General features: G+C 47.4%; 1 protein-coding gene and 2 long non-coding RNA genes across 4 annotated transcripts in view; 1 reads left to right on the top strand and 2 right to left on the bottom strand.

Moving 5' to 3' along the window:
* Positions 1-490, bottom strand: part of BDNF (brain derived neurotrophic factor) — a 37646-nt gene extending 37156 nt beyond the window's left edge. Inside the window, exon 1 of the mRNA XM_064426052.1 lies at positions 354-490. Coding sequence (XP_064282122.1) covers positions 354-356 — 3 coding nt within the window. The 5' untranslated portion in view covers positions 357-490. The remainder of the gene's footprint in view (positions 1-353) is intronic.
* Positions 491-737: 247 nt separating this feature from the next.
* LOC135303855 (uncharacterized) overlaps positions 738-24613 on the top strand; it is a 38518-nt gene continuing 14642 nt past the window's right edge. For both annotated transcript variants that reach the window (XR_010365247.1, XR_010365246.1), the window contains exon 1: positions 738-877. This is a non-coding gene — a long non-coding RNA (uncharacterized LOC135303855). The remainder of the gene's footprint in view (positions 878-24613) is intronic.
* LOC135303857 (uncharacterized) lies at positions 5260-20010 on the bottom strand. Its single transcript, XR_010365249.1, has 4 exons — positions 19816-20010; positions 19526-19637; positions 16802-16905; positions 5260-6376 (listed from the first exon to the last, which is right to left on the bottom strand). It is a non-coding gene; the product is annotated as an uncharacterized LOC135303857 (long non-coding RNA).

The raw sequence follows: 24613 nt of genomic DNA, 5'->3' as shown, positions 1-24613 counted from the left end.
CCCCTCCGGGGCAGCCCCGAGCCCCCGGCCCCCCCGGCGGAGGCGGCGGTGCCCGCCGAGGGACGGGCGAGCGCCCGGCGGCAGCCCGGCCGCCGCAGCTCCCAAGTTTCTCTGTCAGACGCGCCGTTTCCATCGCAGCCCTAAATCAAAGAGCGCCGCAATTAAAGTTACACCGTCTAAAACACAATTCTCCTCCCGGCCTCCGCGGGTTACGCTCTTTGGCGTATTAAGTACTAGAAAGCCGAGCCCGTGGTATCAGATCCTGTCGTTAAGCAGCATCTCAAGCTTTTTGGTGTAGTTGTTTTGTTCCTCTCTCCAGGTATTAAAAATAAGGGGTTTTTGTAGGTACTCACCATTGTTTCTTTGCTGTCCTGGAGACAGAAGTGGTTTAAAATCCAGTCTCTCCAACAGATGCTGGAAGGTAATGTGTCTTGTTTGAAGTCATCATGTGAGAACTTCTGCTTTGCTCAGTGGATCGCCCACCACTTGGTGTGACTTATGAATCTAATAACCCTTTGCAATATCCGCAAGCTTAAACTCTCCACCACCTTGGTGCCTACAGAAGACAGAAAGCAACTGGCAGGGAGTTTTAAAAACCTATAGATTTACGCAAACGCCTTAGCTCAGAGTCACGTTTCCCTCCGAGTTCTTACGTGATCTTAATGAATGAGAGGGGTTACCAACCAATACAGTATAAAACGTGATCGCAGCCGCCTCCCAGGAAGCCGGAGCGGGACACGAAGTTCCCGAGCGGAGCGCTGGCCGGCCGGGCGCGCTGCGCGGCGAGCCCCGGCTCCCACCGCCCTCCTTCCACCTCCCGGCTCGCACCCGGGGCCGCGCACGGCCAGCCGGCTCCGCGGCTTCACCTTCGGGACAGGTAAGTCAGCATCTGGGGGGTGGCTTGCTTGTTTGTTTGTTTGTTTGTGTGTCACGTTCACTGCGCTCTCACGGGAAGTGCTCCGGGGACTTGTTGCATACTAGGTCCTGCCACAAGAGGAGCGTGGCACGGTTGCCAAGACGAGTTCCTTTCCGAAACCCCTGCCTTTCCCGAGCTGCAACTTCCCGCACGCTTCTCCTCCCCCTCGTCCCTCCGCCCTCGCCGGGAGGCGCAGCCCCGGGGCGGGCTGCTCCGCCGGCCCGCAAGGCAGAGGGGAGGGCAGCGCATCCCGGCAGCTGCCTCTGCTCTCCCCTTCTCCCCTCGGGGCCCCGGCAGCGCCCCGGCTCCGCCCGTGAATTCTATGGCCAAGTCAATTCCGCTCTGCCTGCGCCGGGTGAACGCCCGCACACCTGGGCGCCTCTGCACCCCGGGAGAGGTGGCCGAGCCCCAGGGTTACTCCTGCCGAGGCTCACAGAGTCCCCGTTCCCATTTTGTCTTCGCACCCGGGGTTCATTCTCGGTGGCTGCCCGCCTCCCCGGCTCCGAGAGCGCCGCGGGAGCGCCGCGGAAGGGCTGTGGGAGGTGGTGGGAAGGGTTTCTTTGCTTTGAAGGCGAATTGCAGTCAACTGAACCTGGACTTGCCAAAGTTTGTGGGTACTGTCTCTCATAAGGAAAAAAGAGACCAAGACCGAGGAGCTCCTCGACCAGTCCCGTTCTCTCCTGACTGAGTGTTGGGATTGCACTTACAGGTCATTTCTCTCCCATGCGCCCGTTTCTCCCGCCCCCCAGTCCCAGGTACCTCTGCCTGGGAGCCAAAGCAAGCAGCCTCTTCCATGACAACCATCTATGTTGATCCATGCAATAACCAGCAGATGCTGCCCTAAGACTGGTACAGCTGGTACTTTCCTGCCTCGGCTGTCCTGGGGACAAGGTGTTAGAAGAAAAGTCAAGTGGCATCCAGCAAAGCTGCCCTGAGGAGAGGCACGGAGCCCCCTCGGAGCATCGCACACCGCCCGTGTGCCATGTGCAGGCACAGCCTGCCGGAAAGGCTGCTGCTGAGGTAACACTGCACCCGGCAGATCGCCCTGTCACTGACACGGTGTCACCCGAGACACGTCCTCAAGTGCTGATCCTCAGGCAGGAAGCTGAAGTTTTCTTCCAACAGTCGGAAGTACTCATAGTTAGTGTTAATACTGGTCAGGAATACCAGTTTTAAATGGCATTAAAATTGATTAAAAAAAAGCCTAAGTGTTTCAACAAGTGGACTTGCAATGAGTTCTGCTTTCTCCCATTCTTCTAAGCAATTTGCTCCTGCCTCTTCCTCAGGGGAATAAAGTAATTTATTAGTAGTATTTACTTTGGGTAGTAAGTTGCACAATTCACATTTTGACTACATAAACACATATCTAAATCTTAAAAGTTTCTGACTCTGTGGAGTCCTCAGGGTTTTATAGAGAGAACATTACAAAGATGCAATACCATTTAAAACTTATTTCCACATACTTCTTTTAGAGCTCAAGAAACATAGTCTTTCATTGAGAAAGTAATTCCCTCTGTAGCACTTGTAAGAAGGTACTTTGCAGCACCATACCTCCCCTACTTCTCATTTCATTAACTTCTGTGTATCTTCATTTTCTGAGGAAGGTCTCAATTGTTAGAGATGCCCAGGAGAAACCTTCGGTGGGTCATAGTATCACAATGATGTAATAACGTTAAATTTACAACAAAAAATCCTTCCACGAAGCTTCCCAGGAGGTCCAGAGCAGGCAGCAGCACGGTGTCATTTCAGCCCTGTGCAGATGCATTTTCTACAGGAAGCTGATGGGGTTTGCCTGCGGTGACAGGGCAGGGTCCTGCCTGGGAGAACTCGTGTTTGCTGGGGATACCTGTCGGGGTGCCACATGGGACAGAGCCACGAGCAGTTACTTCTTTGGACAGCTAACTAGGAGAGCTCCTGGTCAGGATTTCTGCTGAAGGACCATCCACCTCCCTGGGCATAGGTGACGACTGAAAACACACCTCATTTTCAATAGACCAAATTAAGCACGTGTTTGCTGAAGGGATTGCTTTAGATAGCATCAATGTAATCAACGAAATTAACTGGGAATCAAGGGAATCAATCAATCAATCAATCAAGGGAATGGTACAAAACTCTATGGGAAAACAAAAGGTCATTGGTAGGGTAAGAGGGGGTGCTATGGAAAACAGGAATTACCTGGTAGAAGATGAATAGGAGGAGGCAGTATGAAACAATCAGAGTTCTTTCCTTGTAGTGGCACTCACAGGTGAGAGAGTAGCCCAAGTCATTCTGCTGGACCAGAGCTGAAGTTGACACACCAGCCAATGCACCAGTCACTCCTCTGTCAGGGATTCCTGCTAGAAGGGCATTAGAAAGGGGATGACTAGAATTAAACCGAAATGCCTGTTGAGTTTCTAGACATTTCTTTTCCCAACACGTCTTGTTTCCAGCTATGTTTTTTTTTTTTCTCTAGAAGATCTTATCCCCAGGCCATGGGAGACCCAGCCATGAAAAATCACTTGATGTGAGTCGGTGTGGAGGGCTTTTTTCCTTAGTACCCTAGAGGGGCACAAGTGACTCAAAGTTACTCACCTGACAAGTCATACACTTCAGTAAAAGCTGAAGCAGTGAGTAGAGTTTGGCCCATTATTTAAAACTAATAATCAGGCTGTTGAAATAGAATAGCTGCTAGCATTTGCCAGAATGACATGGCACAGCATTTGCTGCATGCAGGTAGTTCATACATATAAGGCAATGTACATCTCTTGTTCCAAGTCTGTTTATCTTGGAATCACATTGTTACCAGATGAAGTATACAGCTGCTGGACCTGACTTCAGTGGGGACTACTCCTACGTAAATAGTGACATAACTGTTTAGCAGATGAGGCCTAATTAAGTGGGAATCAGCCATACATTTTCCTTCTCTTAGACAAAACAAAGTGAAGAATACTGCAGGAGCATTGCTAGAAAGTCACAGTGCCTTAAATCAACCTGTGAAAGCATCCCGAAATCCTAAGCAAGCTGCAAATGCTCTTTCCCTGCCTTAAAACACCTTAGAAAATGATGAGCTGTTACTGGTTGGCATTTTCACATAGTTGAAAGACTACCAAAATATGTGGATAACTGCTAAGCACCTAACTGCTAAGGTGCTAAAAGACACCTTCCATTCATTAGGTACAGCTGCTCCCCCAGGGACCACTGAAAACCTGCCTCAGACATCAACATTAGCAATCTGAGCAGAATCAGAGGAGAGCAGGAGCTGTCAACTTCACAGAGATGCTTCTGAAATAAGAGCTGTGTGACATCATCGCTGGTGTGAAACGGGGCTGCCAGCTTCTCTCCGTGCCAGCAATCTAATGGTGTGTTTGCAAGAGAGGTCCCCCAGGGTTATGGTGTGCTAGTTCTGCTGGTAACCTCCTGCTTCTTCAACAGGCAGATCTGGCACCTGCCCTGCTGCTGCCTGGAGGGTAAATACCAGCCTCCCAGTGGGTATTTAGGGTAGCCTCCCATCAAGTGTTGATTTTCTGTGCCTGATTTCCTCCTCCTGCAGATTATCCTGCTCTGGTATTTCCATCTTTCCCCTGATCTTCACGCTGCAAGTGTTAGCAGTCTTTCACTCTGCCTCCTCCCTCCCTGGAAGTTTTCCTTTCTTTCTGAGCCTACTTGTCTTCAAAGTGCGTATATTCCATGCTGGTAACATGCAGATGAACATCGTAGTCATGATCCCACTCAGATACTAAACAAGCCTCCCACCAATGCCTTGTCCTCCTTTAGAGTGCTGGAACATTTCAGCTTGCTTTCAGTCTCCTGCAAGCAGCAGGAAATCCTCTGGAGCAGGCAGGCAGCAGCACACGTGCTCGTTGTGGTTGTACCTCCGAGCAGGGGTGATCACCGACTCCTCTCCAAGCGTCTGCAGGGAAGGGAGGCTGACATTCCCACAGGAATCCCACAGGAGGCCCCAGAGCCAGCACAGAGCTGGGCTCCAACCCACCTCAGCCCACAAGAGAAGGGCTTCAGTGTCACCATCAACGGGAGGTATTGTGCATGTTGACTTCTTTTAAGATCACAAACTGTGCCAAGCTCATATTCACATTGGTAAGAGAGGAGAGCTCGGTACGCTTAAGGAAAGCCAGCCCTGCTCCAAGCCAGGATAAATCGGGGTTTCCATCATCCATACTGTCTGAAGCAAACACCCTGAGACAGATGCCTTGGCCGGCATGGCTAATGTGAGGAGGCAGCAGCACAGGTCACAGGGGGAGGACATGCATCAGGGCTGACAGGGGGTCTGGCAGCTTTGAGCCAGCCACCGATTTCTGATCCTGGGGAAATCCTCTGTTCTGCACTCTCAGCTGTCCATAGCTGAGATCTCACATCCCTCTCACATCCCTCTCACAGGGGAGTGGGACTGTAGCAGGACTTCAAGGACAGCTCTGAGAGTTTGGCATTAATGGTTTGCCATCAACTTATAGTAAAAAAGTGCTGTTGTAGAAAAGTTTTGCCTTAACTATTTCTGTCACTTACAGAAAAGGTGTGTTTCAGGAAAACTTGTGTACCAGTTTCAGGAAAACTTCTAGAATTAAGGTTTTGTTTTTCTCAAACTGCCACACATGCAAATGTAGGTTCAGTACTTGTATGGCACTCATTTAGGTTAGCTGGAAAAGACAGGAGATTAGATAAATGTAATGGAAACTCTTGGCCTATCTAAGTTCTCCTGCCTGACCTGAGCAAAATGAGACACCGGGTATCTCTTACTAGAAGAAAACCAGAGATAGGGAGAGAAATCAGAACCTGGAGAAAAAGAAACATGACAGCTGTAATCTGTTACTATTGCAACCTGATTATAGGATTCATTGACAAGGTGGGGGACCCTTTCTTTTGGCATTAAAGTCTACACCTTGCTTCAAGTAACCACAAGAAAACATCTCCCGGCGTCAACCTTTAAAAGAGATTCTTTCTTCAACCTTATTTAAAGAGAAAACATACAGCATGACCATGAACAAAATAAGCTACACTCCTCATCATATTTTTAAATGCTGTTATGTGCAGACCTGAGTTAGTAAAGAAAACCAGCACTCCCAGTACAAATATACAACTGCAGGGGATTAGCCTTAATTGTACTTACAGGTGAAAAGTAAACACCTTAATTCTCTTCCAAAGTTACTGTTTATAAGGAAACTACCTTCCAAACCATATGAATGTGCTTCCTAACAGTCAAATACCCCCTCAGCCTCCATGGGAGCTCGCAGTCACAGCTTGGTGTCCGAACCCTGTGGAGCATGGCAGGAACATGTTATTGTTGAGAACAAAATATCTGTTGGAGGAATTACACACTGAGCTAGAGAGAGCAAGAGGAGCTGCATGCCTGTCATATAAGGGTTATTAAGCGATGCTGGCAAGCTCTGAGCAAGAGTGACCCTTGGCTTTGTCTCTGCACTCACCTGATGAACTCTTTCAAATGGAACTGTGTTCTCTGCAAGGACCCTGTGTGAAAGAGGAAGAGGGTGAGATGACAACAGAAGAAGAGAGGAACTGGGCAATAGTTGCATGGGGTAAAAATGCTGAAGGAAAGCAGAAATACAGATAAACTCTTACAAAGGTACCACTGAACTGGGGGGCATTTAGTGAAATAATAACCTCCATCCAGGCTCTTGCAACAAGTTAGCTAAAAACACCTCCCTACCAGTTAGGTATGAAATTGTCCCATCTATTTTTATCCTGGCATTTTCAGACTAAAATGACAAATTCTCCCCTGAGATAGTATTCACAACAACCAGGAAACAGTGCTAATGTTGACCTAAATAAATAAAGCTGCTCCTGTGTAAGAATTCCTGCAAGGATCCTTTAAAACAAGATACTCTGAAAACATTTGCTGCAAAATGCATGTGAAACCCTGGGGGACAAGCATCCTGCCAGACACTATGGTCTCACTATCCCAGTTTCCAAACAAGTCTGAGAGCTTTATAAATGCACTGCTGAAGAGAACAGGGGTATTAGAGCAAGCCAAAAACACAGGGTCCTGGTGTACCTTTCAGTTAGGGCACAAAGAAATTTTCAAAGAAAAAAGTGTTATTTTGTGGGTTGTTCACATTTTTTTGAGCTTAGGTGCACATGAAGCTTTAATTATGCCTTATGACAATTTGCATGATGCTTTCTGTCTCAGGTGGTGCCATTATTCTGTCTTAACTTTTTGCTAAGGTCATTAATTACAGCTAAAGAGAGCAGATACCCACAAAACCAAACAGATCTCTTCAGACGCATTGCTTACTGAGATGAATTAGATCTACTGTTCTTATTCAATCTGAAGCTCTAGAGCTAAGATCTGTTTCCAAAACTAAGCTTCACAAAGACAGGGGCAAATCTAGATGAATATTTTGTGGAGGTTTGTTTAGGATTTCATGGCAAACTCACCAAACGCAGCAGTGTTAGAGGTTTTCAGTAAAAGTATTATTGCCACTCATACTTTGTATTTGCATCACAGGTTTGAAGAATGTATTTTCCATTGGCAGCCCAGATACTGCTGCAGCATCCTTTCCTTTGCTCCACCTGATAACCTGTCCAAAAGGGGGCCATTAGGAAAATCTCCACTCTGCAACAATTAGCAAATCTTCTGTTCCAGCAGAGATGAAAAAACTGACATTTTCCCCAAGACCTGAAACTAGAATGGCCAAAAGGTACCATCATTTTCCTTTAGTGCCCCCTGTAGTGCCATCCATTTACCTTGAGGATGTTCTGCATGGACTCTAGGAGTCAGTGCCTTTCCTAACTGCCATGCACATGTGGAGACTTGGGATGCACAGATGTCATTATGAATTAATCCACTTCAGCCCAAAAAGGCCTTTTTACCTTTCACACCTCCACTGGAATTGAACCAGATACAACCTATACATTTTCCCTTCCACTTTATTCTCTGATGTACTCTCCTGTTCTAACTACTCCTCATAGGAGCAGGAGTAACTTTTGTTTGTGACTTGGGGAACTTGATTGAATAAATATATGTAGAAGTGTTCCTAACGCTGAACAGCACACAAATTGCATGATTACTTTTAGTGTCTCTTATTGAAATGAAAATATTTTAATAACTTGAAAGATTCTTCAGTGAACCATGCTGGATCTGTGCAATTTATAGCATATTTAAATATTTTTACGTTGGTACCCGAGATTGAATTCCAATACTTCTCTTTTGTCTCTCTGTGCATTTTAATACACTTCTGGGAACACTTACCTTTTATGATGAAACCAATATTTGCTAAGGTAAAGTGGTGATTTCAGCTTAAGTGCAACCATATGTGTCTTAGGGCACAGGCTTTTGGTTCTAAATAACTGGTTAATGTTAAGCATCTCTCACAATGAAAATGTCACAAACTACCATACACCAGCTTTCTCAAAGAAGCAAAGATAAAACACAGAAGAGCAGAGCTTCTATAGTTAAGGATAAATACTTTGAAGCATGACTAAAATTGAATTTTTTTTTTTTCAATTAAAGTGGTATAACTATGGAGTTATCAAGTCTGCTTGATTTTGTGAGTCTGTCTCTCTTGGTATGAATTAGATGATGCCCCATTTTAGTTCACCAGTGTGATAACTGATGGGTAATAACACCACTGAACATAATTCTATAAAACTATGCACATAATTTATTCCTGAATCTGTACAGCGTATATCCCTCATCAGTAGCTGCACACATTTGTTTATTTTGTTTCATTGCAGATCTCTCAGAAACCTGAATGAGTCCTTACAGCTTTGAGGGACATTTTTGTGTCCATTTTACAGAAAGACAAACTAGGCAGAGAGCGTTTCAGCTGCCAGGAAATGACTCTGATAGTGCAGCTTGGTCCCTGAGCAGTTTACCCACAATAATAATGCCGGTCAAGATTTGGCAGTCCCAACACTTTTTTTCTAAGAAATTTATAATGACTCTTCTCCTGTGCCTGCTGAGTATATTACTTGGACACTGGGAAAAGATCCATGTGAAAATATTTGTATCATAATATCAAGGATATGCCATATCATTCATATGGCCTTACAGCAAAACACTGGCAAAGAGGAATTATTAATACGGGAGTAAAATTACTTATTTTTTTGAAGTGCACATAAATTAGAAGAAAAAGCAGAGAACTTGGGCAAACAGTGAGAGAACAGCAATCAGGTTTTCCATCTCTTATGCCTTCTCAGGCTCACATTGTCTACCCTAAATGTTAAGGGTCACAACATGCTTCTTGTGCATTTACTACATGGCCTGCACCCTGGAGTAGTGAATTTGGAAGTTTTATGGAAGAGCTTCGAAGTCATAGAATAGAATCCTAGAATTGTTTGGGTTGGGAAAGACCTTTAGGGTCACTGAGTCCAACTGCTAACCCAGCACTGCCAAGCCCACCATTAAACCATGTCCCCAAGTGTGCCACCTTTTAAACACCTCCAAGGCTGCTAACAAAACCACCTCACTGGGCAGCATGTTCCAATCCATGACAAAGGTTTCCATGAAAAAGTTTTTCCTGAAATCCAATCTAAACCTCCTCTGGCCCAGAACTGAACATGTCATTTAATGCATGGCCTCAGCAGTGCCAGGTGCAGGGGGACAACCAGTGCCCTGCTCCTGCTGCCCACACTGTTTGTGACACAGGCCAGGACGCCCTTGGCCTTGGTGCCCACCTGGGCACAGCTGGCTCATGTTCAGCTGCTGTTCCAGCACCCCCAGGCCCTTTTCCACTCTGCCCCAGCCTGCAGCACTGCAATGGGCTCTTGTGGTCCAGGGACAAGACCTGGCACTTGGCCACACCGAGCACTCCACCAGCCTGGGGCCATGGATCCAGCCGGTCCAGGTCCCTCTGCAGAGCAACTGTCCCACCCAGCTCAGGATTGTCTGCAAACTCACTGAGGATGCCCTTGATCCCCTTGTCCAGATCACTGATAAAGACACTAAACAGAACTGGCCCTGGGGAACCTGACCTGTGACCAGCTGCCCGCTGGGTGTCACTTCACTCACCTTTCATCCTATGTAACTTCACTCACCATCACTCCGGGCTCAGCTGGCCACTCAGGTTGTACCAGGCAAAGAGTAAATTCATGTGGGCCATGAGCAGGCAGCTTCTCCAGGTGCCAAAGGCTTTGCTAAGGTGCGGGTGAGCAATATCTGCAGCTTTTCCCCAATACACTGAATGGGCCACCTTGTCACAGGACAGCAGGCTGGGCATGGTCTGGGAGCTCGTGGAGACAGGATGCTGCTGCCTGCGAGCTGGCAGTGCTCCTCACCTGCTGCCTTCCCTCCCTTTGTGGCTGGGTGTCCTCCTGAGCCCTGCCCTGCCCCAGAGCTGCAGGAACCTGGTGGCCATGTGGGCACAGGGCTCACCCTGCAGAGCCAGGTGGGCACAGAGCTCACCCTGCAGAGCCAGGTGGGCACAGGGCTCACCCTGCAGAGCCAGGTGGGCACAGAGCTCACCCTGCAGAGCCAGGTGGGCACAGAGCTCAGCACAGAGCCAGGTGGGCACAGAGCTCACCCTGCAGAGCCAGGTGGGCACAGGGCTCACCCTGCAGAGCCAGGTGGGCACAGAGCTCAGCACAGAGCCAGGTGGGCACAGAGCTCACCCTGCAGAGCCAGGTTGGGCACAGGGCTCAGCCCAGAGCTAGGTGGGCACAGAGCTCACCCTGCAGAGCCAGGTGGGCACAGGGCTCAGCCCAGAGCCAGGTGGGCACAGGGCTCAGCACAGAGCCAGGTGGGCACAGAGCTCAGCCTGCAGAGCCAGGTGGGCACAGAGCTCAGCCCAGAGCCAGGTGGGCACAGAGCTCACCCTGCAGAGCTAGGTGGGCACAGGGCTCACCCTGCAGAGCCAGGTGGGCACAGGGCTCAGCACAGAGCCAGGTGGGCACAGGGCTCACCCTGCAGAGCCAGGTGGGCACAGAGCTCACCCTGCAGAGCCAGGTGGGCACAGAGCTCACCCTGCAGAGCCAGGTGGGCACAGAGCTCACCCTGCAGAGCCAGGTGGGCACAGGGCTCACCCTGCAGAGCCAGGTGGGCACAGAGCTCACCCTGCAGAGCCAGGTGGGCACAGAGCTCACCCTGCAGAGCCAGGTGGGCACAGAGCTCACCCTGCAGAGCCAGGTGGGCACAGGGCTCACCCTGCAGAGCCAGGTGGGCACAGAGCTCACCCTGCAGAGCCAGGTGGGCACAGAGCTCACCCTGCAGAGCCAGGTGGGCACAGGGCTCAGCACAGAGCCAGGTGGGCACAGAGCTCACCCTGCAGAGCCAGGTGGGCACAGAGCTCACCCTGCAGAGCCAGGTGGGCACAGGGCTCAGCACAGAGCCAGGTGGGCACAGAGCTCACCCTGCAGAGCCAGGTGGGCACAGGGCTCACCCTGCAGAGCCAGGTGGGCACAGGGCTCAGCCCAGAGCCAGGTGGGCACAGGGCTCAGCCTGCAGAGCCAGGTGGGCACAGAGCTCACCCTGCAGAGCCAGGTGGGCACAGAGCTCACCCTGCAGAGCCAGGTGGGCACAGAGCTCACCCTGCAGAGCCAGGTGGGCACAGGGCTCAGCACAGAGCCAGGTGGGCACAGAGCTCACCCTGCAGAGCCAGGTGGGCACAGAGCTCACCCTGCAGAGCCAGGTGGGCACAGGGCTCAGCACAGAGCCAGGTGGGCACAGAGCTCACCCTGCAGAGCCAGGTGGGCACAGGGCTCACCCTGCAGAGCCAGGTGGGCACAGGGCTCAGCCCAGAGCCAGGTGGGCACAGGGCTCAGCCTGCAGAGCCAGGTGGGCACAGAGCTCACCCTGCAGAGCCAGGTGGGCACAGGGCTCACCCTGCAGAGCCAGGTGGGCACAGGGCTCACCCTGCAGAGCCAGGTGGGCACAGGGCTCACCCTGCAGAGCCAGGTGCTGCTGTGCTGGGTGGCACTGGCAGCAAACCTCACCTGGGGAGCCCTGCAGTGCCGGGGCCCTCCCTGGCACGGCAGCACCCCGAGATGTGCCACAAGCCTGCTCTCTTCAATCTTTATCAATCAGCACTTGGGTCAAAGCACAGGCCTGAGGAGCACATCACGCATGCCAACATTTTCTGAGCTCTTGAGTGAATCATTTTTTGGGCAGCCTGCCTTCTGTGAGGAGGAGAAGGCAACCCCGATACTACCAGGGAAGGAAGATGGGCACATTCAGGTAACTACAATAAATAAAATTCCAGATTATCTGATGGCATAACACGATGTTATCATAATAACATTATTAATAATCTGAGGTCTGCACAGTTATGCAAGACCAAAATGAAACTTGGCCTAAGGTTTCCCTGGCTTTCAGTGGGTTTGATTGTTGGCTTAAATGTGCAGTTCCTACGAGATTGCTGTCTCTCATAATCTCCTATTTATCTTTTTTCGTGTATTTCTCACAAGTCTTTTGACATTCCTTGCTCAGGAGTAATCCCCACTAAACCTGAATGATGTGGCAATACTCAAAGGAAAACAATTGTGACTAAAATCTAGAAGATAAACCACAGGGTGGAAAACAAATGATTAATTGCAAGTAAGTAGTTAAGAAGAATGTAATGGAATACTACTACCTCTCAATTACTTAATTAGGGGCATATAAATCACTGTATCTAAACATGACACCTTCCTGTACTACCAAGTCTTTCTAAAATAATATATAGTTATTGGTCTAAAGAGCATTCTTAGAGATTAGAGAAACACAAGCCAAAACAACAGCAAGATGAAATGATTACAAAAGAAATTATGTAGTTAAATAACATAAAGAGCCTTGAATGCATTTTGAAAAGTGCAGCCTGGATTCTTAGTTGCTTAAAATGATGTAGCACCACGGCTTTGTGGAGCTCATCCACCTTGCACAAACCATCTTGTAAGCTTGCATCTTTTAAAGGAACTTAAAGGCCTTTTAAAGGAACAAAAACTGTTCAAATCAGTCCAATGATGGCTTGACTATACTGATTACTTAATGAAGCTAACGAAGAACCTTTTCTCCACCTAATTCTTTATTATGATAAAGATTTTTTATTTTGAAAACTGATTAGTAGGGCTTATTCTCTGTCACTTATGTTTACTGATATAAATAGGCAAAAAGTGCTGATAAATAACCCAGAGGCCCTGAAACTCATCAGTGTGGAGAGGCCAGTGCTCATAGTCACGTGAAGTAAATAAGTACAACGTGCTCTGCTGTCAGCATTTCCCATCCTTACAGCTGCCACCTTATAAATTGGATGTCTTTAAAATTATTGAGGCTACATTGGCACCACCAAAAGCAGAAACACCGAAATAACTGTTCCTGATGTCAGGGTGCACACTAACTAAGCCCTGGTGCTGTGTTTTATGGAGGGAGGTGGGAAATTGGCTCTTCCTGCTGCCAGCAGGCAGGAGGAAACAGGATGGGGCTGTGGAGCCAGCAGGGCTCAGGTGCAGCTGCTGCCCTCTCTGCAGGCAGAGGAGGAGGCCTTTCCTGCCAGGCAGGAGGTAGCAAGGAGGTGTTTGTTGGGGGCAGCAGCACAGAGCACAGCAATGGGGCTCAGGGCAGCTGCTCCCTGCCCCTGGGGGATGCAGGCAGGCCGTGGTGTCCCCTCTGTGCATCCCTGTCAGTGCCTGGGGTGCAGGCAGAGGGGGTTCCTGACATCTGCAGGGATGGCAGCAGGGCTGTGCCAAGTGAAAAGGCTCAGGGCTGTGGCTGTGTAAAGGAGTACCACAGCCCAGAGTGAGAGGTTGGGCATCACACTGACCATGCTGCCTCCCAATCTCTTTGTACACGGATACTTTTGGATAAGTAACGTAAAATTTACACACACTTGTCTGTTTCTTACACGCAGACCAAGACTGACTATAAACCAGAATAGAAATATGGCAATTTAGAGAATAAAAATGACACTTTAGAGAATGACTGAGAGCAGTGGCACAGGAGATAGTCCTCCTCAGCTCCTGATGTAGGTTGAAATGAGCTGCCTGAAGCCTTTCCTTGGAGGAACACCGAGGGGATGCTGCCAGCATGGGTGCTGCAGTGAAACCATGTTGTTTGTATGAGATAGGGTAAAAAACAGTCAGGAGGACTCCATGTCTCTGCCATTCTCTCCTACAGATGTGACCCTTTAACGTGCAAAGCTTTTGGTTTGCAGGAATGAGATTATGAGAACAAGATCTGAAATGATCAGCATTTATCCCCAGTCTCATCAAAAGCAAAGAACCATCAAAAATTATCATTATTTGCCACACATAAATTATAGCTAGATTGGTGGCCATAATTTATGTGTGGGGAATAATTATAATATTAATTATAAACATTCTTACTTCACCGCTGTCCCATATGATACACAGTTCAAGGGTCAACTGCTAAGTGAAGAGGTGAGCACTGTCACTAAGAAGCGACAATGCTTCTCCTAACAAAGCTAGAGCAGTTCAGGGTGTAAAACCATTGTAGCTCTGCAATCTCAGACTCCTTTACCCTCCCCTTCTACCCATGCATGGTCTGTAGAGGACACAGGTGAGATAGGCATGCAGGGTGAGGCTGGACCCAGGAAAACTCTAAACCCAATTTACTTCCTAGCTTCCCACACCTTCCTGGATGGGAACCTGATTCCTCCTCCAAAAGGTGTCAAGAGCCAGGTGAGCTCCTTACCTCCTGGAGAAGTTGGGAGGGTGCAATCAGCAGGGCACACAGTCCCACCAGCATGGGGAGTCACTGGTCAGAGTCAGCAGGGAGCAGAGCAGCAGGTTTGTGCAGATGTGAGGTGCAGGTTGTGTAACAGCCAGGCGATTTACGTGTGCTATCTGCAGGCAGGGTGAGCTTTGGTGCCTGCAGTGCAAGTTTGCAGGTTCTGCAGTGAAGTTTGCAGGCTCCTGCACGCACAGCCCGAGGGAGCGCGGAGCAGAGCCCTTGGAGCCCAGTCAAGGCAGTGATTCAGAGGCACAGCAGCACATGCAGGCTGAGCAGCTGCTAAACAGGGACTTGCTGGGTGGGCTTGGCCTGATTAGGCTGATTGGAGAAAGGCATCAAAGATTCAGGATTGAGAAGAGAACAAAAACACAAGTTAAAATTCAGTGTCCAATAGCTTGATGTGTAATCTTATGGCAGTTTACAGGCCTGTGCATGAGAACAAAGTGGGAAACATCTATTTTCATGTTGTGGAGGGATGCTGAGCTGAAGATGAGACAGTTCACGAAACATGGTTTGGCTTTTTAGTCTTAATCCACCTCCTGTTACACACTCCTCTATTCAAAACACCCCACATCTTCATAACATTGCTTGCATGCAGGGTAATATTGTTTTTTTACAGGACTGGGATCAGGGAGGAAATTGGTTTCTGATGCTTGGAATGGCTTTGTAAATGAATGATGAATGAAGATGCAGGCAAACTGGGAGGTACAGGGAAGAAATTGATAAATAGAAGAGAATGCTGTAGAAAAAAAACCCCAAGAGTATCTAAATTACTTACACAAAAGGCACTAGTAATTTGTGTGCTTGTTATTAGGTATCAATGGCATCTCTCTCCCTGCTGCACCAAAACATGCTTTATATGCACAAATAAAGGAAACTGCCATCCACTCCAGCGTTTCTGTTAGTTTTAGAGAACCCCCACATTTAATTTCCAAGCTTAAAGGGAAACAAGAAATCTGGAGCTCTAGAAATCATTGCTGTTTCCTTTCAGAGCAATTCTGCATGTTTGACATCCTATCTATTGTTTATGTCAGGCAAACAGAGGCTGGACAACACAGAGTGGGCTGCAGTGCTGAGACAGGGAGTGAATACCTATGAGCCTCGGTGATTCATGCTTCCAAGGAGCTCTTGCTTTAATCACAGAGGGCTGCCAGATGAGGAAAACCACCAGGATTTATGACTTTGGGGCAGAGTGACAGCTGTCCTAGGCATTTCAACCCAAAACTGCAAATCAAGACTTTTATTAGAAAGTGACGGTGAAGGGCTGAGCAACAAAACGTCCTCCAGGACAAAACTGCCATGTGAAAGAGCAGCCCTGCTTAACTCATGGAAAAATCAATCTGAAATCCAACCTTTTCAGTGGCTGAAGGATCCACCTGTAGGATTGCCTGTAGCTAAGGTAATTTGGCCTTTCTGGGTGTTGGTCTGCCTGTTTTGTCACAGACACAAGAAGCATTAAATTCAGTGCTAGGACCTCGTAAGCAGCAATTAACCATGGAGCATCACTCAGCCCTGCCAGCATCCCTCCCTGGCCACTGCACTTCACTGCTCCACTTTCACAGAGACCTTTTCACCCCCGTTCTGCTGCTTTAGATGATGTCCAGTGTCTGTTTTGTGGTTTACATAAGACTGATGCTCCCTTCACAGCTGCACTTCTCCCCTGCCACAATCAGCTGTGTCCTGTCTGCAAGCAGCAATCCCTACAGGCCATGGAAAAATGAAAGCTTGCCTCAAAACTTGTGGCTGGATTTTATGGCTGGAAAGTAAGAGACCTGGGCTCTACTGTCCCTGACAGCACTCACGTGTGCAGGTGAATAATTTTGTTATCTATGTGACTTAGTTTCTCCATCTCTGAAATGGGAAAACTGCCTTTCTGGAGGGATTTTTCCCAGAAATGGATTTGAGTCTCATTCAGGAAGAGACATAGAAGTACGGACTGCTAATATGAGTAGCAGCTGTAGCCTGATTACACCTACAAATAAAGAGAATGAACTAAAGGAGCAAATTCCTTCAAATCTCCTACTGCCCAAGCCTCTACCTAAACCAAGAAATACATTTTATTTTAGCAGAGGGACCCTGGATAGAGCAGGAGAGCCTTGAGTAGAGCCTTCTCCCAGACTGACCTGCTCCAATAAAGGTGATACCTGATTTCTAGCCTCAAAGTAATTCCCACAGGAATTATGTTCCCTTTCCAGTCCTACTTTAATCCCTTAGAGCTGAAAGACTTTTCCAGCTTGCAGACACTCAAAAGATCAAGGTGTTTCAGCCCATACCTGCCATGAGGACTGAGCCATGTGGTTGCTGAGGTGGCTGTCAGAGTTCCATCAGAGTAGTTTAGGACTGGCTGATGGGTCTGCTTGATTTCAGTCCTCAGTAGCTGTGAAAACAGCACAAATTATCTAAATAAGGGGGAGGGGGCAGAGAAAAGACCTCAAATTCTTCCTTTCCAACTGCACTTGCTTCCCTGCAGAGTTATTTGTAGAAAACAAAGTCAAGAGCAATTGTGTTCACAGGCAATGCCCATTTTGCCAACACAAACCTGTGGAGCTGAGAGCTGGTACAGGAGAATGGTCATCTGGTGCTGCAGAGGCAGGGCTTTTCTGCAGAGAGAATGGGGAACCTTGTGACAGACACTGTGGTGTCTGCCTCGCTGCCTCTGAGGAATGCTCAGGAAGAGGAGGGTCACCTCTACCAGAGGCTCTGGAGGCTGTCACTTGTCACTCTGCAATAGCTGACAGAGCTGTCATTACCTGGTGGGAGACCCAGCAGAAAGCTCACCTCCTCCTGAGAAATGCAACCCACTCGAAGCCTTAGGGCTGGTTGTAATAACACTCTCCTACCAGACTCCATTTGCTTTCAAGAGTGATAGATGTAGCACCGGGGGAAGAGAGACTTTTGAGAAACTCATTAACCACTTGAGGTTTTGTTGTATCTCCATGGTATACCTTTACCATTTCATTAGGAAATCCTGCTATATTTTTCTTGAACTCTGATCCATGAGAGAGGTAACATCATTAGCCAGAATCACCATTCAAGCTTCTGTATGGAAATCTCACCTGAAACTTTCAAAATGTTACACCAAGATGCTGGCATCACATTTTCCTACTTCTGCTTTCTCTTCTGCAGTAGGTCACTCTACCCACCAGATCAAGTGTTATTTCTGAGTATGTGAATTTTCCATCATTGATGGGAGAGATGAGAACTGTCTTCAAGTCATTGCTGTGTCTATACTCAGTTATCAAGGAAAGACTTTATAAATATTTTGGCACATATAGAATAGAACAGTATCAAACAACCTCTTCAAAATGAAGAGAAAGTAAAAATAACAAGTCAGCAGCACACTGAAATTCCTATAATAATATGAAACACTATTCTACCACTTCTTTGGAATAAGATTTTCTGTGCAGTTGCCTTTATATGTGCAAGGCAACTGTTTACATGACTAGTTCCTAAAGTCCATGCTTTTCCAGCTGAAAGATCAGAAAAAATGGACAAGTTTGAGATTGTCATCTCAACTGGGACTTGTGATCACAGAAGATTCTTAGTAACAACAATGGTTCAGGGGATAAGATGAGAGTGTTTGAAAGGGACAAAAAGGTGATATTGTCAAGATATTCCTGGGGACTCAAGGAGAGTTTTGCAAAAATAAAACAAATACTGACATTGTTGTGAGCTGTGAGGCTCCAAACCATCCACCTGCTTAGCACTTCTGATCTGCAGAAAATTTGATTTATGACTGTTTTCCTCTGTCCAAAAGGGGATGAATAAGCAGGCTTGGAAAACAACAGATTCCAAGATCTGCCATTAGAGAATTTCTAACATTTTTAAGACCTGGGAGCCAACAATTTTTCTAATTTTTAATTTTTTTTTGCAGGGGTGGTTGGTTAGTATTTCAGTAACATGCCTCATATGTTCTGCTTTACTCCTTAACCTCCAACATGGCACAGCACAGCCAGATACTTGAAACACATATTGCCACAGACAGGCATGAGGAGTGCTGCATATACAGTGGGAAAAACACAGCAATGACACACACATTTTTAGCTAAATGCACACTTGTTACCATCCAGGTGAGCACAGGCAGCCTGAATCACCCAGGCTGACATGTTATTTTTATTTACTCTTCTCCCAGCTGTGGAAGATTTTTTTTTTTCCCAGAGCTCATAACCTGCTCCCTTCCACCAAGCTTGCACCTGGAGAATGGACCTTCAGTGAGTTTCTTCCCCCTCCCACACCAGGTGATATTGGGTAAACACTGGCTTTTAACCCTTAAGGAACTGAACTTGACCTTTGCAACTACTGCAAATACCTTCCTAAATAAATGCTTGAGTAACAAGGGAGGAGAAAATGAGGAAGGATTTGGGAGAAAAATAACACATGCAGAACTCAGTTGAGCTGCTTGGTGCCTGCATCCTCACACAGTGGTGATTGGGAGGTCCTGTGATGGATGGCATTCATTCTCCAGGAGCTCTCTCTGTAGCTGTCAGCACAGAAAGGAGCCCTTCACTCCAGCAGCTACAGCCCTGCTATAATCCTTCAGGAGAGAGCACAGACACCCACCCTCCCCCTTGGCCAGCACACAAACCCAAATGGCAAGCATAAGTCGCAATAAATTTGTTTGCACAAAACTCCCTGGCCATGAATTCCCAGCCTTGGGAACACACTACATCCTTACACATGAGAACGATTGATTTCATAAAACATCTTGGACATGAGACCACTGCTGTTCCAACTTCCATTTGTAGGCATTGAAGGACTATTGTAACTCAATTTTTTTTTTCCCTTTTGATCGTCACCCATTACATGGTGTGCGGAGTAGAAATTGTTCTTATCTGCCTTTGTTTGGATCTTAGCAGCCTTAATTTTTAATTGAAAGCCATGCTGTTACACCAAAAAACACATGAAACTGATTTGAACTGCAGTCCTTTCATTGAGCTTTGAGAACTTTACATTAGTTTAGACTAAAAAAAAAAAAAAGAAAAGTGCAATGTACTCACCCTTCAGAATATCTGGGGAGTTTTTCAGATTTTCCCAGCTTTTCACCCTGCAGCTCTTGGTTACTTGGTCTGGTTCCCATACTGCTCATTCTGGCTTAATGCAGACTAATTTCTACCAGAATAAATGGCATTTCTCAGTCAGTACAAAAGCATCTGACTTCCTTGCCTGAATTCTAAAGTCTCCACGGGTTACACCTGTGGCCAATATGGCCTGAGGGATAAAGCAGTAGGAAAGCAGGTCATTACTGGGGTAAACATGGGATGATGCCATGAGGAAGTGTTTGACTCACCAGGTGGCAGAGAGAAACAGCAGCCTCCCTCTGCTGCTCTGCACTTCTTCCTCAGACTGGGCACCCCTGGCCATTGTTCATCTCACACAGCTGCCTTGCCTCACCCCCTAGGGCTGAAGCTCTGCTTCCAGGGGTGATACAATCCAAGCAGGAACCTGATCTCAACAGCTCTTTCTCACGTTGGTTGGAGGCACCAGCTGGGGAACACCTGTGATTAACAGGAGCAGCATTTCAGTGCAAGAACACGGGGCAGCTGACAGAGGATGGTGCACCTCATCCCCCTGGGACTGCACAGGGTAACCGAGGGGAGGGGGTCAAGGTGAAGCAGGTTTAGTGCCAACCAACACCAGGAGCTGTTATTGACCGTGCACACACACACAACCCAACACCAGGAGCTGTTATTGACTGTGCACCCACAGGTGCCAACACCAGGAGCTGTTATTGACTGTGCACCCACAGGTGCCAACATCAGGAGCTGTTATTGACTGTGCACACACACACAACCCAACATCAGGAGCTGTTATTGACTATGCACACACAATCCAGCATCAGGAGCTATTACTGACTGTGCACACACAACCCAACACCAGGAGCTGTTATTGACTGTGCACACACACACAACCCAACATCAGGAGCTGTTATTGACTGTGCACACACACACAACCCAACATCAGGAGCTGTTATTGACTATGTACACACAATCCAACACCAGGAGCTGTTATTGACTGTGCACACACACACAACCCGACACTAGGAGCTGTTATTGACTGTGCACACACACACAACCCAACACCAGGAGCTGTTATTGACTGTGCACACACAACCCAACACCAGGAGCTGTTATTGACTGTGCACACACACACAGCCCAACACCAGGAGCTGTTATTGACTGTGCACACACACACAGCCCAACACCAGGAGCTGTTATTGACTATGCACACACAATCCAACATCAGGAGCTGTTATTGACTGTGCACACACAACCCAACATCAGGAGCTGTTATTGACCATGCACACACACACACAACCCAACACCAGGAGCTGTTATTGACTATGCACACACAAACCAACACAAGGAGCTGTTATTGACTGTGCACACACACACAATCCAGCACCAGGAGCTGTTATTGACTATGCACACACAAACCAACACAAGGAGCTGTTATTGACCGTGCACACACACACAACCCAACACCAGGAGCTGTTATTGACCATGCACACACACACAGCCCAACACCAGGAGCTGTTATTGACTGTGCACACACACACAGCCCAACACCAGGAGCTGTTATTGACCATGCACACACAACCCAACACCAGGAGCTGTTATTGACTGTGCACACACACACAACCCAACACGAGGAGCTGTTATTGACCATGCACACACAGCCCAACATCAGGAGCTGTTATTGACTATGCACACACAACCCAACACCAGGAGCTGTTATTGACTGTGCACACACACACAACCCAACAGCAGGAGCTGTTATTGACTGTGCACACACACACAACCCAACACCAGGAGCTGTTACTGACCATGCACACACACACAACCCAACATCAGGAGCTGTTATTGACTGTGCACACACACACAATCCAACAGCAGGAGCTGTTATTGACCGTGCACACACAATCCAACATCAGGAGCTGTTATTGACCATGCACACACAATCCAACATCAGGAGCTGTTATTGACCATGCACACACACACAGCCCAACATCAGGAGCTGTTATTGACTGTGCACACACACACAATCCAACATCAGGAGCTGTTATTGACCGTGCACACACAATCCAACATCAGGAGCTGTTATTGACTGTGCACACACAATCCAACATCAGGAGCTGTTATTGACTGTGCACACACAACCCAACATCAGGAGCTGTTATTGACCATGCACACACACACAACCCAACACCAGGAGCTGTTATTGACTATGCACACACAAACCAACACAAGGAGCTGTTATTGACTGTGCATACACACACAATCCAGCACCAGGAGCTGTTATTGACTATGCACACACAAACCAACACAAGGAGCTGTTATTGACTGTGCACACACACACAACCCAACACCAGGAGCTGTTATTGACCGTGCACACACACACAACCCAACACCAGGAGCTGTTACTGACCATGCACACACACACAACCCAACATCAGGAGCTGTTATTGACTGTGCACACACACACAACCCAACACCAGGAGCTGTTACTGATTGTGCACACACACACAGCCCAACACCAGGAGCTGTTATTGACCATGCACACACAACCCAACACGAGGAGCTGTTATTGACCATGCACACACAGCCCAACATCAGGAGCTGTTATTGACCGTGCACACACAGCCCAACATCAGGAGCTGTTATTGACCATGCACACACAGCCCAACACCAGGAGCTGTTATTGACCGTGCACACACAACCCAACACCAGGAGCTGTTATTGACCGTGCACACACAAACCAACACCAGGAGCTATTATTGGTGCCTCTTCCCTGCTTGCCATCGTGACGTCCAACCTGGAGACAAGTGCTCCTGCCCTTATAAGGCTCTGTGCATACATTTGAATATGTTATCCTTTGGCCGATGATACAAACTGCTATCTCAGTAGCATACGGCATGGGGAGGTGGGAGATTTTCTTGGCTCTGTGGTGAGAGAGAAATTAAAAAGGAGCCTACAATGCTGAGTCACTGTGACAAATATCTTACTATGGAATGCATTCAGGCTTTAGCAAGGAGGCAGCTGATAGTGAGTCAGTGACTGACTAGTGCCTCCTAGATTTTCCTCCTTGGGAAAGATTCAATTTAATGGGATGAACTGCCAACAAAAAGTCATTCTCACTGTTACTGAGACAATATCACTAATTATACACATGGTTAAAACTGTCAAGTTGTGTTATATGTCACATAAGATGTGCTTTTTTTTTTTTTTTTGTGAGTACAATATTGCCCTGTTATAAAACAGTTTAAAATCCCATTAAAACCACTGACTTTTAGGAGCTAGAAATTTTGTTAAACTTCAACTCTTTGGCTGTGTTAATTCAAGAATCTCCTCTCTTTTGGTTCAACTTGGCAGGCTTATGGATGTCCTATTTAGTGTTCTGGTTTAGCACTCCATGGCACAACTTAAACCAAAATAGATAATTCAGTGTTAAACAAAAACCCTCTAAGTGCAAAATGGGTAAGGATTTGAGGCAGAAGGCAGAAGAATGTCACAATTTTTTGGTTATAAGTAAAGTAAAATTTGTATTTGTTTTATCATTACCAAATTAGTGTCTTCTCCCTTCTCCAGTTTGACAGACCTATCCTCAGTCAGGGAATCAGGATCTTGCCTAGAGATGTAGCTCGCTCAGGACCTTGGACATAGAGGAGGGAGGAAGAAAGGAGGTCTGGGCAGCTTTGCTCTCGCCCTTTTCCCTGGACACCTAGTCATGTACCTGCCAGTAAAACAGCAGAAACATCAGGAAGCAAAGCCTCCCAGTATCCGAAAGCTGCAGCCAAACACCCTTCCTGTTCACGCATCTTTCTGTTCGTGCTGCCTGGCACAGCTGCCAACTGTTCTCAAATATTCGTGTAATCTCCTACCCTCACCTGATTGAGGCTGCTCCTGACAGGACACTTGCTGCCTTGATGAGTGTAAAAAACATGGAGAAAAGTTAAAGGGCAAAGCTGTCACCCCAAAGCCAAGCATCTGAGCCTTTTCAGCCAGTCTGTCCTTGGCAGCAGGGGATCAAGGAACCAGAACAACACGATTCCTGCTGTGTTTCCATCAGGCTGCTCATCCAGCTGATGTTCCTTTTTCACTTGCATGTGCTCTTGCTTTCAGAGAGACCCCACAGCATCAGCCCTGGAATTCCTCAGATGCCATGCTAACCATTCCATTATGGGGAAGATTATAACTGCTCACCAGCAGATCACACCAGAGGAAAGAACATTCTGCCTCCACCTGCCCTCCAGGAGGAGACATGAGGCTCAGACTGGCAAGGGGAATATTTTCCCTGAAGTAATTCCAGCTGAGACACTGCAGCCAGGATGCCTTTTCTGAGCACGTGCATCACAAAGGCATGGAACAATCTACTGCTTGCACAAACTGTTTTTTGGCAGGTGAATTATACTAACACTGTTCTGTACTAAAGGTTGGCTGCTCAAGGACAACACCTGTTGCTCAGCTCGTATGAATTTCAGTGGTCCACTTGCCAGTGAACAGGGCTCATAAAGCTGGTCAATTATTTTTACATTATACTTTGGTCAATACACTTTTGTAAATACACTTAAAGTGTATTTTTTCTCCACCTAAAACAAAGCTTTTCTTGAGAAATGGTGCTTTCATCAACAGTTTCATTGTCCTTTTTTAGCCCAGTGCACCTCTCCCCAACCCTGTGGGACAAAGGGCCTCCTTATTTCCACCTCAGCTCTATTAAACCCCACTATTAAAACAAGTGGCATTCTTGATGAAAGAGCAGAGGGGCAGCCAAGAGCTCTTCCAGGCCAGGGGAGACGCATGTCTAACAGGGTTGCAGGGAACTACTCACTCCACCAGTGTCAGCATCACATAATTTCTGGTTGCTGAAGGACTTTGGAGCAGGGCTGTCACTCACCTTGAGATGGTGAAGTGGTCTCAAAGTGGACGGGAGCATATAGTTATGATCAAAGGAGTCTTCTTCTAAGGAAGAATCATCTGTGAAAATCATACACATACCCTGTTTTTAAAGGGATAAAGTTCATACCATTTCAAAGAAAGAAAGGTAATCACATTTTCCTTTGTATTCTTGTGAAGTGAGGCTCTCAGCTA

The sequence above is a fragment of the Passer domesticus genome, chromosome 6 (assembly GCF_036417665.1).
Source record: "Passer domesticus isolate bPasDom1 chromosome 6, bPasDom1.hap1, whole genome shotgun sequence".
NCBI lineage: Eukaryota > Metazoa > Chordata > Aves > Passeriformes > Passeridae > Passer > Passer domesticus.
The sequence above is the reverse complement of the archived record's forward strand: the minus strand, read 5'-3'. Positions and strand labels throughout refer to the sequence as shown.